The sequence below is a fragment of the Geotrypetes seraphini genome, chromosome 2 (genome assembly GCF_902459505.1).
Source record: "Geotrypetes seraphini chromosome 2, aGeoSer1.1, whole genome shotgun sequence".
NCBI lineage: Eukaryota > Metazoa > Chordata > Amphibia > Gymnophiona > Dermophiidae > Geotrypetes > Geotrypetes seraphini.
Genome location: NC_047085.1, coordinates 528,278,254 through 528,290,907, shown reverse-complemented (window position 1 = coordinate 528,290,907; position 12,654 = coordinate 528,278,254). Strand labels below are relative to the sequence as shown.

General features: G+C 46.5%; 1 protein-coding gene across 1 annotated transcript in view; it reads left to right on the top strand.

Moving 5' to 3' along the window:
- The first annotated feature begins 419 nt into the window (after positions 1 to 419).
- GBX1 (gastrulation brain homeobox 1) overlaps positions 420 to 12,654 on the top strand; it is a 77,948-nt gene continuing 65,713 nt past the window's right edge. Inside the window, exon 1 of the mRNA XM_033932751.1 lies at positions 420 to 828. Within this exon, the coding sequence (XP_033788642.1) occupies positions 429 to 828 (400 nt within the window). The 5' untranslated portion in view covers positions 420 to 428. The remainder of the gene's footprint in view (positions 829 to 12,654) is intronic.

The window sequence follows — 12,654 nt, the reverse complement described above, 5'->3', positions numbered from 1 at the left end:
ATTTCCAAGCAACTTGTTGCAGAGTAGGAGAGAGCTGCTGCCCCCCCCCCCCCCCCCGGTCCCTGAAAGGATGGAGAAGCAAAGAGAGCATCTGCCCACCCCAGCCCCCAGCCCAGTAATGACTAATCATCAATCTCCATTACTAATACTTCATTAGAGCGGTGTGGGCTGAGAGGAGCAGGGGTGGAGTTTGCAGAGGGGGGGACCCTTTCCCTGGCAGCCCCAAAGCCGAGGGGGCTGGAGGAAGGCGGCGAGTGTAATTTGAGGAAGATGGATGAGTCTGGAGGGTGACACCCCCTGCATGCCACCCCCTGCATCCCGACGAGAGACAGTCACACTCCCGAGTCAGGCTGAGTCGTCTCCGGCTCGGAGGCTCCCCCAAGCAGGGATCCGGCATTCCCCGAGCCCGGATCCGTCCTGTGGGCATCATGCAGAGACCGAGCGGTCCCGGCACTGCCTTCTCCATCGACTCTCTCATCGGGACTCCGCAGCCCCGCTCGGGCCACCTGCTCTACACCGGCTACCCCATGTTCATGCCCTACCGGCCCCTGGTGCTGCCCCCGGGGCCCCTGCAGCCCGGTCTGCCCCCCCTGGCCCCGCTGGCCTCCTTCACCGGCCGCCTCGCCAACAGCTTCTGTGCCAGCCTGGGCCAGGGGGTGCCCTCCATGGTGGCCCTCACCACAGCCCTGCCCAGCTTCAGCGAGCCCCCGGAGCCCTTCTACTCTCCGCAGGAGCCGCCACCGGAGCCCAGTGGTCGCAGGGAGCCCGAGGACAGAGACAAGGGCCAGGAGCAGCTCCACTTCCCGGACCCCTTCCCTAGCCTGGCAGGTAAGAGAGAGCATCTGAAGGAATGAGCCGCTTGTGTGCACACAGGTGATTGCCCTAAGCCTCCAAACTTAGCCCCCCTGAATGCACAACCCCCCAAAGCAGTGCACTTCACCCCCCCAGGAACCTAAGTCTTGGACAGGCTGAATTTCAGCTCCTTTCTCGACTAACTTTTGAACACTTTAACCTCCTAAATGCCAAACATTTTCCTCGGGTCAGCTAAAGCCGAGCTTATCTTCAGCACTCGGCATTTGCAAAGGGAACCCTGAAACTTCGCCGTTTTGAGCCTGCATAAGATTGGGGAGCATATGGACACCCCCCTCCCTCCCCCCCCCGATTGCTCCTTCTCATCTCGGTGGATGTTAAGGACTGATGAAGCGACAGGAAATTTGGATAGGGCAGATCTCAGCGTCCAGGGTTTAATGTTAGATTAGCCGCGTTAGCAAGAGGGACAGAAAACCAACCCCAGCAATATTGGAGCTGAAGCTTGCATGGCGAGGACTGTGGCTCCGTACAGCGCCGCGTACGTCTGGCGTCATTGCACAACAGCGACACCTAACGGCCACGAGGTTCAAAACGTAGCCCTCTTAGGTCCGAGCTTAAGTCATAAAGCTGCTGGAAGATCAGGAATTCAGTCCAGCCTTTGGCTTTGAAATTTCACCCTTGCCTCAATGTAAAGATTTCCTATTTGCTCTCATTTCCTCAGTAGCACAAATGAGCTTTTCACCATTGAAACTAGAAATTGGTCGTCCAAATGTGCAATACGAATTCAGGCATTTCTCGGTTTAACTTGAATTAATAAGCTGATAACCAGGTAGGGAGAAATACTTCAGTATCTGAATGTCCACTGCTTAGGTTATAAATACATTGCTTAAGTCTGAGGTTTTGGCAGCTTTTTATTGGGGGGGGGGGGGGGGGACTCTATCTGTCCTGGTACCTGGGCCAATGGAGGGGTCAGTGGCTTGTCCAGAATCACAGGGGTCAAACCCACACCCTCAGCTGGTTTTAAGAAGGGGTTGGACAATTTTCATTGAGAAAGACCTGGGGGAAGCCACTGCTTGGGTTTTGGCCAAGTACTAGGGACTTGGATGGGCTACTGGGCTTGATGGACCTTTGGTTCTTCTCTAACCACTAGGACATTGCTCGTAAATTTGCCTGGCTGTGAAATAATTTCCATAATATTTGATGATCCTTTTTGTTATACTTTTAAAGACCTTGGAATGGACTTGTCAAATTTTTTCTCTTTTTTATTTTGAATAATTCTTGCCTTTTTCCTGCATTACTTGTATATGTAACAAATTAAATTTAAAAAAGGAGGAACAGAGACCCCAGGCCTTTAACTGGCGATGTCACTGAAATTGTCTCTAGGTGTTAAAACTGTTGCCCCAGGAAATGGGATGCTGAAAAGTCAACTTCCTCAATTCCTAGCGTCATTTTGCCACTGGAGCTGAAAAGAGGGTGATCTTATTTCGTTAAGTGCCAATTTTCAGAACCCCAAATTCTCTGTTTTGGCCTCGTTTCAGATTATTGATTGAACCACATCCACGTCATTCTCTTCTTGGTTGGGCTGAGAACTTTTCAGCATCCCTTGTAGTTGCCGACGTAGGCACAGATAAAAGAGAGGTCATAGCTTTCTTTAAGTAGGCTGGGCAAGAATATCTGAAATACCTTTCAATTAAAATGTCTTGACGATGAGTGAAAAATAAAGCTATAATCCCAGTCATTCACCTAGAGTCCTTTTCAGCACCTGCACTAAGGAAAATGTTGCTCCAGTGTCTTCGAACATAAGATTACCCTACTGGGTCAGACCAATGAAATCTAGCCCAGTCTCCTGCATCATAATGCCACTATGGACTTTTCCTCCAGGAACTTGTCTAACCGTTTCTTACATAAAAGATTCAACCTGGCCTTGAGATCTTTTACTTCTTGAGTTTCACAGACAGGTAATTGTGCTCCTTTGTAGTCTTGCCACAGTCGATGTATCATTTCCTTTGATCCCTTTTAATTGAAGTTCAGGCATCTTATCATAAACCACTTTGATCTTCCATCAGGAGCAATAGAGAGGAAAGGATAGTGGATGATGTGGATGGGCAGCCTAGATAGGCCATGTGATCTTTACCTTTAGTTTCCTGGGAGGCCGTTCCTTGCATCCAGCACCCGTCCCATAAACTATTGGCTGAGATTAGTCCTCCATGGGGATTAGCACAAAACCAATTTCTTTTCGATGGGACTCAAACATGAGTCGATGGCACCTAAGTGACTATTTCTCTTCAATGTTCATCAAGGTTTGTGTGCGTATGTTATGCCTTATCTCTGCAGGAGGCTGTGAAGGCAAAACCCATGTTGGAATTCAAGAATGCATGAGATGAACAGAGAGAAAAAGGATGGGACTCAATTAAAACAAAACTTAAATGACCTCCCAGCTGGAGTCAGCTTTAATGGGGGGGGGGGGGGGTGGGGGGGTGTTTAAAGACGCATTCAATAATTTATCTACCTGAGTGTGAACAAAAGTAGCAACCACGCTGAAACAAGTCTGTGCTTGTTGTGACATGCCTCAAGGTTACTCATGCATAGTTACAGCTCTGTGTGCAACTAACATTCCAAGAGACTGGATGTCAGGAGAGTCTTCGTGCAAATCAAGTAAGAAACTGCTAGAAAAGAAGGGGAAAAGCCAAAGCCAAACGCACGTCTGCCCCATCATCCTACAAAGTAAAATTTTGGAGCAAGAAGTTTAAGTGGGGTAGAGTGTCCATTGATGATGTGCAAGAAAGTTGAGGATTTAATGAATTCAGGTTTGAAGAAATGTGCAACTCGGCAGGTACAATATGGAAAATAATTCCTGAAAAGGGTTCCAAGAATGCAGATGCCATGTCAGATGGCTCCAGTGTTGTCAAGAGAACTTGGAGATACTCTGTGAAGATGAAATGAATTTTTTTAATTGTTTGATGACTGGAGATGAGACTTGGGTCTATCACAAAGATCTCGAGTCAATGCAGTGGAAACACAAGTCATCCCACACCTCAAAAAAGCTCAAAACAGAAAAATTTGTCTTCTGGGATGATGATGGACTTTGCTTCTGGAGTTCATGCCATACAAGACAACCATAACTGGGGCGAGTTACACCAACACAATGACAAGGACAACTCACGGCAGGCCTGCTGCTTCTTCACAACAATGGGCAGGTGTACAATCGTAGGCTGCCATCTGAGACTGTGGGTTTCACCCTACAGTCCTGACCTGGCTTCCTCAGATTATTTCCTATTCCGAGTTTAGAAAAGAAATCTCTCTGTGGACAGCAGTTTTCAAGGAACCCTAGTTTGAAGGTGAAACAAGAATTCTTTCCAAAGGGGTTAAATTCATTGCAGGAAAAGTGAATAAAGTGTATGGAGCTATCAAAGGACTATATTAAAAATGAAAACAAATTTTTTTTTAAACTCTTTTCTTTCCTACTGAGGTAGATAAATGATTGAATGCCCCTCATAAGATCAACGCCGAGCAGCCATCTAAAGTTTGGGTCGAGTAAACAGCAAAATCCGATCAGGTGGTCTTCAATGATAATTCCAGTAGTTGGGAAGTAGGACCAGGGCTGGATAGACTTCTATGGTCTGTGCTCAAAATTGACAGGGAGAGAGAGATGAATTAATTATGAAGACCTGGAAAGTATGCCAGATTCAGTTCTGGCCACTTTGATGGACAGACAGGATGGACTGTGGAGGTCCAGATTTTACTATTTTGCTAAGTAAATATCAACAAACAGTTCAGCAAATCCCATTACAATGCAATTGTTTCGGATTTATGCATATTAAGTCATTATTATGCTATTAAATTATGAGATTATTATTAACCACCTTAATGGAGACATTCACCCAGGATGGTGTACAGCTTGAGATTTTAACAAATTCCAATACATAACATAATTTGGGGCCTAATATTTGGGCAGCCTGGCCACCCTCTAAAGTTAATTATCTACAGAGTAAGTAAGTGGTGCTCTTGCTTTAAGACCGGAACCTTCTACATAGTCACACATTATTAAATGATCTCTTTTGGGCATTTCTGGAAAGCGAAACAAAAGTAGACCGTGCTAAAACAACCATAGTCTTTACTAGTACCTAGAAAGTCCCAGGGATTAAAAAGTGATGCCTGACATGGCCATGTTTCGTCGTCATGCGCAATCCTTCTCCTTTGTTTCCGGTTTGGTAAAGCTGTGGAAACTATCACCCCAAGGTCCCTCTTCCTGTGTGTGCATATCAGTCTCTCACCTCCCAGGACAAACAGCTCCGGGATATCTACTTCCCAAATGCATCACTCTGCACTTCTTTGCATTGAATTTTATTTGCCAAACATTAGACCATTTTGCAGATCCTTTTTCATGTTTTCCACACTTTCCAGGGTATCCACTCTGTTACAAATCTTTATCATCTAGAAAAAGGCAAACCTTACCTTCTAACCCTTTGGAAACTTCGCTCACTAATGCCAGCACCGATCCTTGAGGCACTCACCTTTCCTTCCTCTGGCTTCCATCCGTCAACCAGTTTCTAATCCAGTTCACCACTTTGGGTCCTAAATTCTGCCCATCAAGAGCCTCCTATGAGGAACCGTGCCAAAGGCTTTGCTGAAATCTAACTAAATTGATCAATTTTCTGGTCATTCAGTGAAATAATTCAGTCGGATTCATTTCACAAGATTTACCTTTCCTTGGATCTTCTAACTCATTGGATTCTAGGACATTTCTTCAGCAAAGCTTCCATTACTTTTCCAACAACGGAAGTGAGGCTTACTGGACTGTAGTTTCCTAAGACTCATCTATTCACTGACAAAATATGACCACATCACAGAGGCTTACCACGACTCACACTGGCTCCCAATACAAGCAAATTCTATTGCCTGCTATTCAAAGCTATAAACGGAGACAGCCCAACCTACTGGAACAACCAACTAACTCAATCCACCTCAACCAGACACAGGAGAACCCACTCACTATTCACACACACACCAACCAAAAATGTCAAACAAAGAAAACTATATGACAACCTAAAGGCCACCAGAGCAGCAAAACTAGACAGACAACTCACCAATCTGCTGTCTTCGACCACAGACTAGAAAACCTTCTAAAAAGAAACAAAAACCCTACTCTTCAAAAAATACATAAAACCTATTTAACACGACCAGATCCTTCCCAGGCTCCACCTACTATACTATCTACTCCTTATCAAATCTATAATGTTCAAATTACCCATCATGTATTACCTAATCTCACGACAATTCTTATGTAAGCCGCCTGTATATTTCGTAACTTCATGACAACTCTTATGTAATCCGCCTTGAACTGCAAGGTAATGGTGGAATAGAAATCACTAATGTAATATAAAGTACTTCTTTCTCTGTCACCGTTTTTGTGAAAAGGAACCAAATGCGTTGCACAGTACCTTTGTTTTAGTAAACTAATCTTTAAGAGGACCCAGTAGAACCTCTCCGAACTCCCTCAGTATCTTGGGAAGGATCCTGTCTGATCCCATGGCTTTGTCCTCCCTCCATTTTCATAAATACCTTTCGCAGCTAATTGTGGTCCTTCTCCAGGATTTTCTTCTGTGAACACATTTTGCTTTTTCCTCATCACTCTCTCCATAGCGGTTCACAATTCCATTTTCAGACTTCCTTTCTGCGCTCCTCTTGAGTTTTTAAAAAATATTTCATGAACACGACTCTTTTGCCTTCATTTTCTCTACCACTTGTTTGGAGAACCATGTCGGTTTCCTTTTTTCTCTTGCTTTTATTTTCCTCACGTAAAGGTCAGTACCCATTTTTATAGCTCCTTTCAGCTTGGGCCGCTGTCTTTCTACTTCTTATATGTCCTCCTATCCTATCAGCTCTTTCTTAAAGTACTCCCTCATTTTATTAAAGTCAGTATGTTTGAAATCCAGGACATTGGTTTGATATAACAGCTAAAATGGAGGGCAGCCACGCAAAACTCAAACTGTTCAATCACTACTGCCCAGGTGGTTGCCCACTCAGACAATAGGCACACTTTACCCATTTGTGAGCACCAGAACCAGCATTGCTTCTTTGCCGTACACCGTCTTCCGCCTTGAGTGACTCCCTAATAAGTAAATAAATCCTGGAGTTGCCATCAAAGTCCTCGCCCACCTTGATTTTGACCTGTTTTTGCAATTTATGGGACATAAGAATACTGGGTCAGATCAATGGTCCATCTAGCCTAGCTTTCACTCAGAGAATAGATAAGCTCTGGAATGCATTGCCAGAGGATGTGGTAAGAGCTGGTTTTAAGAAAGGTTTGGACAAGTTCCTGGAGGAAAAGTCCATAGTCTGTTATTGAGAAAGACAAAGGGGAAGTCACTGCTTGCCCTGGTTTGGTAGCATGGAATATTGCTACACCTTGGGATTGGCCACCATGAGAACAGGCTACTGGGCTTGATGGCCCATTGTTCTGACCCAGTGAGGCTATCTTATGTTCTGTTTCCAACAGTGGCCAATCCAGCTCAAAAGTGGAGGTGTGGCCTAGTGGTAGAGCACCTGCCTCAGCACCCTGAGGTTGTGAGTTCAAGTCCCACTGCAGCTCCTTGTGACTCTGGGCAAGTCACTTAATCCCCCCAATGACCCAGGTACATTAGATAGATTCTCTGCCAGGACAGGCAGGGAAAAATGTTCAAGTACCTGAATAAATTCATGTAAACCATTCCGGTATAGAAAATTGAATAAATATTATATTGCTTCATTAGCCAAATATGGAGCTTACTGGCTCACTAACTCCTCCACTCAAAATCTTCCCACTCAAGATCTTCCTGCCTGGTTTGAAATGGAATGTTTTTTATGTACGCCTTTACACATCTCATGCTTACTAACGGTGTCAATACCAAGGCACTTAAAGAGATACTCTTTATTGGGTGCAACGCAGCATGCTCTTTATCTTATAGATACATTGACTGAAATCTCAGTTAAGGTTAGTCCACTCATGTCCCTTTGGAACAATCCCAAAATTGAAAATCACGACAAATGGAAAAGGTGGCAGCGGGCAGGTATATGGTTTGTCCATCAATTGTCTACCCTCAACTCGTTAATTCCATTCGATATACTGTGCTTTACATACTCGCTGCCTCCTTCTATTTATTCACAATGGCGTTCTCTCTTTCATTTTTCTTTCCTTTTTCTTTACTGCTCTCTCTCATCTTTATCTTATATATCCCTTACATACATTTTTAATAATTGGAGCCTTTGCTCCTATACAGTTAAACATAGATTTATATATTTTATATACAGAAAGCTTTATTTTGTTTCTATGTACTTTAAATGATTCTTGTATCCTTTAAAATACTTAATAAAAATTATTGAACTTAAAAAAAAAAAAAAGAAAATTGAATAAATAAACTTAGCAGTTCACTGCTCCAGGTACAAATAGTAGCCACACAGAAAAAGTGGTCTATTGAGTGCCAACCCCTTTACCCTGGCAGAATCCCAAAGAGCAACAAGATTCCATGCTACTGATCTCAAGCTCCCTCCAGTTATGAGGTCTGTTAAGTCTTTGTATACGTTGGGTTGGCCCTAGCACCCAGCAAACTAGGCAGCTGCCTAGAGTGGCATTTCCAGGATCATCCTGGTCCACATTCTTTCTCTGCCAAGAGAGTCAGCATCTCTCCTCCCCTCCTTCCTCCTCCCAAATCTCTGTCTCCCTCTGCTGCATCCCAGGCGCCAGTCAAGGGCAGCCTAGTTTAATTGTTGCTGTCAAAGACACACCAGGAGGAGGAGGAGATGCTGGGCCTGATAATGCATTTCTTGCTATTTTTTTCCTATTGATTTGCAAATAATGGAGGACAGCAGGTGGTATAAGGTTTGCCTAGAACCAACCCTGTGTATGTCACTATATGGCCCAAAGTGAAAACACTGGGAATTGGCTTAGAATATCAGTCCCCATAGCTCATAAGAGCTCAAAAATAGCCCTACTATGCCAGACCAATGGTCCATCTAGCCCAGTATCCTGTTTACACAGTGGACAATCCAGGTCCCTAGTACCTGGCCAAAAACCAAGGAGTAGCAACATTCCATGCTACCAATCCAGGGTAAGCAGTGGCTTCCCCCATGTCTGGCTCAATAAAAGACTATGAACTTTTCCTCCAGGAACTTGTCCAAACCTTTCTTAAAACCAGCTAGGGCGGCCATGGAACCGAAATTGCAAATGTCTCAGTTGCTGGGAACTTGGCATGGGGGGGGGGTAGGATTACCGGATGTGCGGGTCTATAATTATGCATGTTTGCTTCGCCATTTGGGAGATTGGGTGAATAAGACCAGCAGCTACACCCCTCTTCAGATGGAACGTGAGTTTTTTGCTCACTATGATGTGTTTGCATTACTACATAGTCCCCGGAGGGCGTTGCCCTCTTCTATCTGACCTAGTGTACTATTTAGCACACTGCAAGTGGCCTGGCGTTGGCTTGTGCAAGCCATGGGTGGGGTTCCGACGGTCACTGATCTCTTGCCATTGCGGGGTAACCTGGCCTTTCCTCTGGGAAGGGAATCCAGGGAGTTCCTGTCTTGGGGAGCAAGAGGAGTCTCCAGTTTAGAACATATTTTGGGGGTTGATGGGGAGCTGTTGATCCGTGCAGATTTGCTGGCTAAGGTGGGGGGGACCTGGGGAGCGCAGTTCGCGTGTCATCAAGTGGAGCATTATGTGGGATGCCTCGACACAGCACAATTGCGCATGCATTTGGGGGCCAGGCTGAGGGAGTTGTTTGCTTGAAAGGAAGGGGTGTCCTTCTCGGTGTCTAGCAGTCATGCTAGTTTGCAAGAGTTACAACCAGCCACGGACTACCAGATCGTCCGGGGTAAATGGGAGAGGGAATTGCAGATTAATTTGGAACATTGGGATGTAGCCCGTACCTTGAGGGCGACGCCAGGGGTGACTCCGTGTGCTTGGTTGCGAGAAACATATTATAGGGTGACCTTACACTCGTACACAGTTATATTACAGTGGAGGTTTCCCTACACCACAGTATCATAATTGGGACACACACTTTGGGACATGCCTTTTGGTCCTGCCCCATTATCCAGCGCTTCTGGAGGTGTATAATCTCTTACATGTCAGGGTTAATTGGGAGAGCCTTGCGCAATACTCCAGCCCACTTTGTCTTGGATTTGCTAGAGGCTTTTGGCCATTTGCCTGGAGGGCATCGGGTTCTGTGCAGTAAGATGAGTTTATTGGCAAGGAAATGTATTCTTCAGTGCTGGACGGTCCCTGACCCTCCAGCGTTTTGGCATTGGTGGAACCAGTTGCATCAGTTGGCCACCTGGGAGGCGCGGTGCTAGGAAGCGAAAGATGTTGTTCTTGAATATCTGGGAGCCGTATTTGCAAGCCTTGCATCTAAAGGGTCGCAGTGCGATTTTAAGATGGGTGTCCTAATCTGGGCGCTCGGTAGGTAGGGCTGGGAGAGCAATGGTGAATACTGGTGGAGCGGGGTGGAGAGTACCACTGGGGGGGGGAGGGGAGGTGGGAGGGTTTTGGAAGGTTCTGATACTTAGTTACAGATATGATAAGTAGGGTTAGGTGGAGGAAGGGGGTGGTGTGGCATCTTTGGGGCTCATAAGAGTCCAGGGCCTTGGAGTGCCTTTCCGCCCCCATTAGTCTCGCTTGCCCTATGTAGGGTAGGAAGGGGGGGAGTTGGGTTGCTGTTACTATTCTTCTGTATATGCTTGTTATATTATTGTATACTAGTCTTTAAGCCCGTTACATTAACGGGTGCTAGAATATATGTATGTCTGTCTTTCTTTCTGTCTCACTCCCTGCCCTTGTGTCTTTCTTCTTTTCTTTCTGTCTCCCTCCCTCCTATTATTTGTCTTTCTTTCTATTTGTCTCTCTTTCTGCCCCCTATGCAGTATTTATCTCCCCTTGTCCACTTTCCTGTACAGTAGCCATATCAGCATTCCCTCCCCCTCCATTTCCTTGTGCATCAGCATTTCCCCCCTCCCTACTTCCCTGTGCAGCATTTTCCTCCCTCGGGTGCTAGAATATATGTGTGTTTGTCTGTCTTTATTTCTTTCTCTCTGTCTCCTTAGCCACTTTTTCCTGTCCATTCTCCCTTCTTTTTACCTCCCCTGTGTCCACCACCACCCCCTTCACTGCTCCCCTTATCCAGCAGCAGCCCTTCTCCCTTTGTTTTACCTCCCCCCTGTCCATCAGTACCTCTTCCTGCTCCCCCTGTCCAACAATAGGCATCCCTTCCTTTTTTCCCCCCCTGTCCATCATCACCTCTTCCTGCTCCCTCTGTCCAGCAGTAGGCCTCCCTTCATTTCTCCCCCCCCCCGTCCATCAGCATCTCTTCCTGCTCCCCCTGTCCAGCAGTAGGCCTCCCTTTATTTTTCCCCCTGTCCATCAGCATCTCTTCCTGCTGCCCCTGTCCAGCAGTAGGCCTCCCTTAATTTTTTCCCCCTGTCCATCAGCACCTCTTCCTGCTCCCCCTGTCCAACATTAGGCCTCCCTTCATTTTCCCCCCCCTGTCCACCATCACCTCTTCACTGCTCCCCTTATCCAGCAGCAGCCCTTCTCCCTTTGTTTTACCTCCCCCCTGTCCATCAGCACCTCTTCCTGCTCCCCCTGTCCAACAATAGGCCACCCTTCCTTTTTCCCCCCCTGTCCATCATCACCTCTTCCTGCTCCCCCTGTCCAGAGTTTTTTATTTACTCGGATAGAGTCCTTGCGCCCCCCCTTCCCTTCCCTTCCCGCGTAACTCAGCGATTCAAGCAGCCTGTGCAGCAGTCTTCACACGCTGCTTCGGGTCCTTCTACTGCCCTTATTTGTTCTGCCGCGTCTCTGATGACATCATCAGAGATGCGGCAGAGCAAATCAGGGCAGTAGAAGGGCCTGAAGCAGCGTGTAAAGACTGCTGCACAGGTTGCTTGAATCGCTGGGTAGGTATTCGGGTCAGCGGCAAGGGAAGGGGGGTGAGCGGCAAAGGACTCCTCTGGTCTGTTGAGGAGGGCGGCCCGGCTCCATTTATTGATTCGTTGGGGGGGGGGAATGCGCTGTGTTGGGGGGAAGGGTAGGCAGACGCGGGGACCGGGTTGCGCGCTTGTGGTGCCTGAGCTGCAGGAGAGGGAACTGGTTGTGCGTGGCGGCGGAGGCCCCGACTGCAGCTTCTTCGTCGTTGAAAGCCACTGCCGCCGCAGCTCCTCTCTGTCGATCGTGGTCCAGTTCGAGAGAGGAGCCGGGGGTGAGGAAGACCGCCACAGCTATGTAAATATTTTTTTATTTGAAAGCCGCCGCCGGGGCCACGCATGCGCAATTGTGTTTTCGCGACAGATCAGGGAACACGTTTTTTTTAGTGCGCATGCGCGGCCTATCATTTTATTATATTAGATGATGCATCATTGTTTGTCCTGTGCAACTTGGGGTGCCCTGGCGGTTGTAATTGCTGTTGTTTGCATCAATAAAAATTGTTTGAACCTAAAACCAGCTACACTATCCAGTCTTACCACAACCTCTGGCAACGTGTTCCAGAGCTTAACTATTCTCTGAGTGAAAAAATATTTCCTCCTATTGGTTTAAAAAGTATTTCCCTGTAACTTCATCAAGTGTTCCGTAGTCTTTGTAATTTCTGACGGAGCGAATAATTGATCCACTTGTACGCATTCTACTCCACTCAGGATTTTGTAGACTTCAATCATATCTCCCCTCAGCCGTCTCTTGTCCAAGCTGAAGAGCCCTAACCGTTTTAGTCTTTCCTCATACGAGAGGAGTTCCATCCCCTTGACCATCTTAGTCGCTCTTCTTTTCACTTTTTCTAATTCCGCTATATCTTTCTTGAGATGCATTTGATTCTGGTC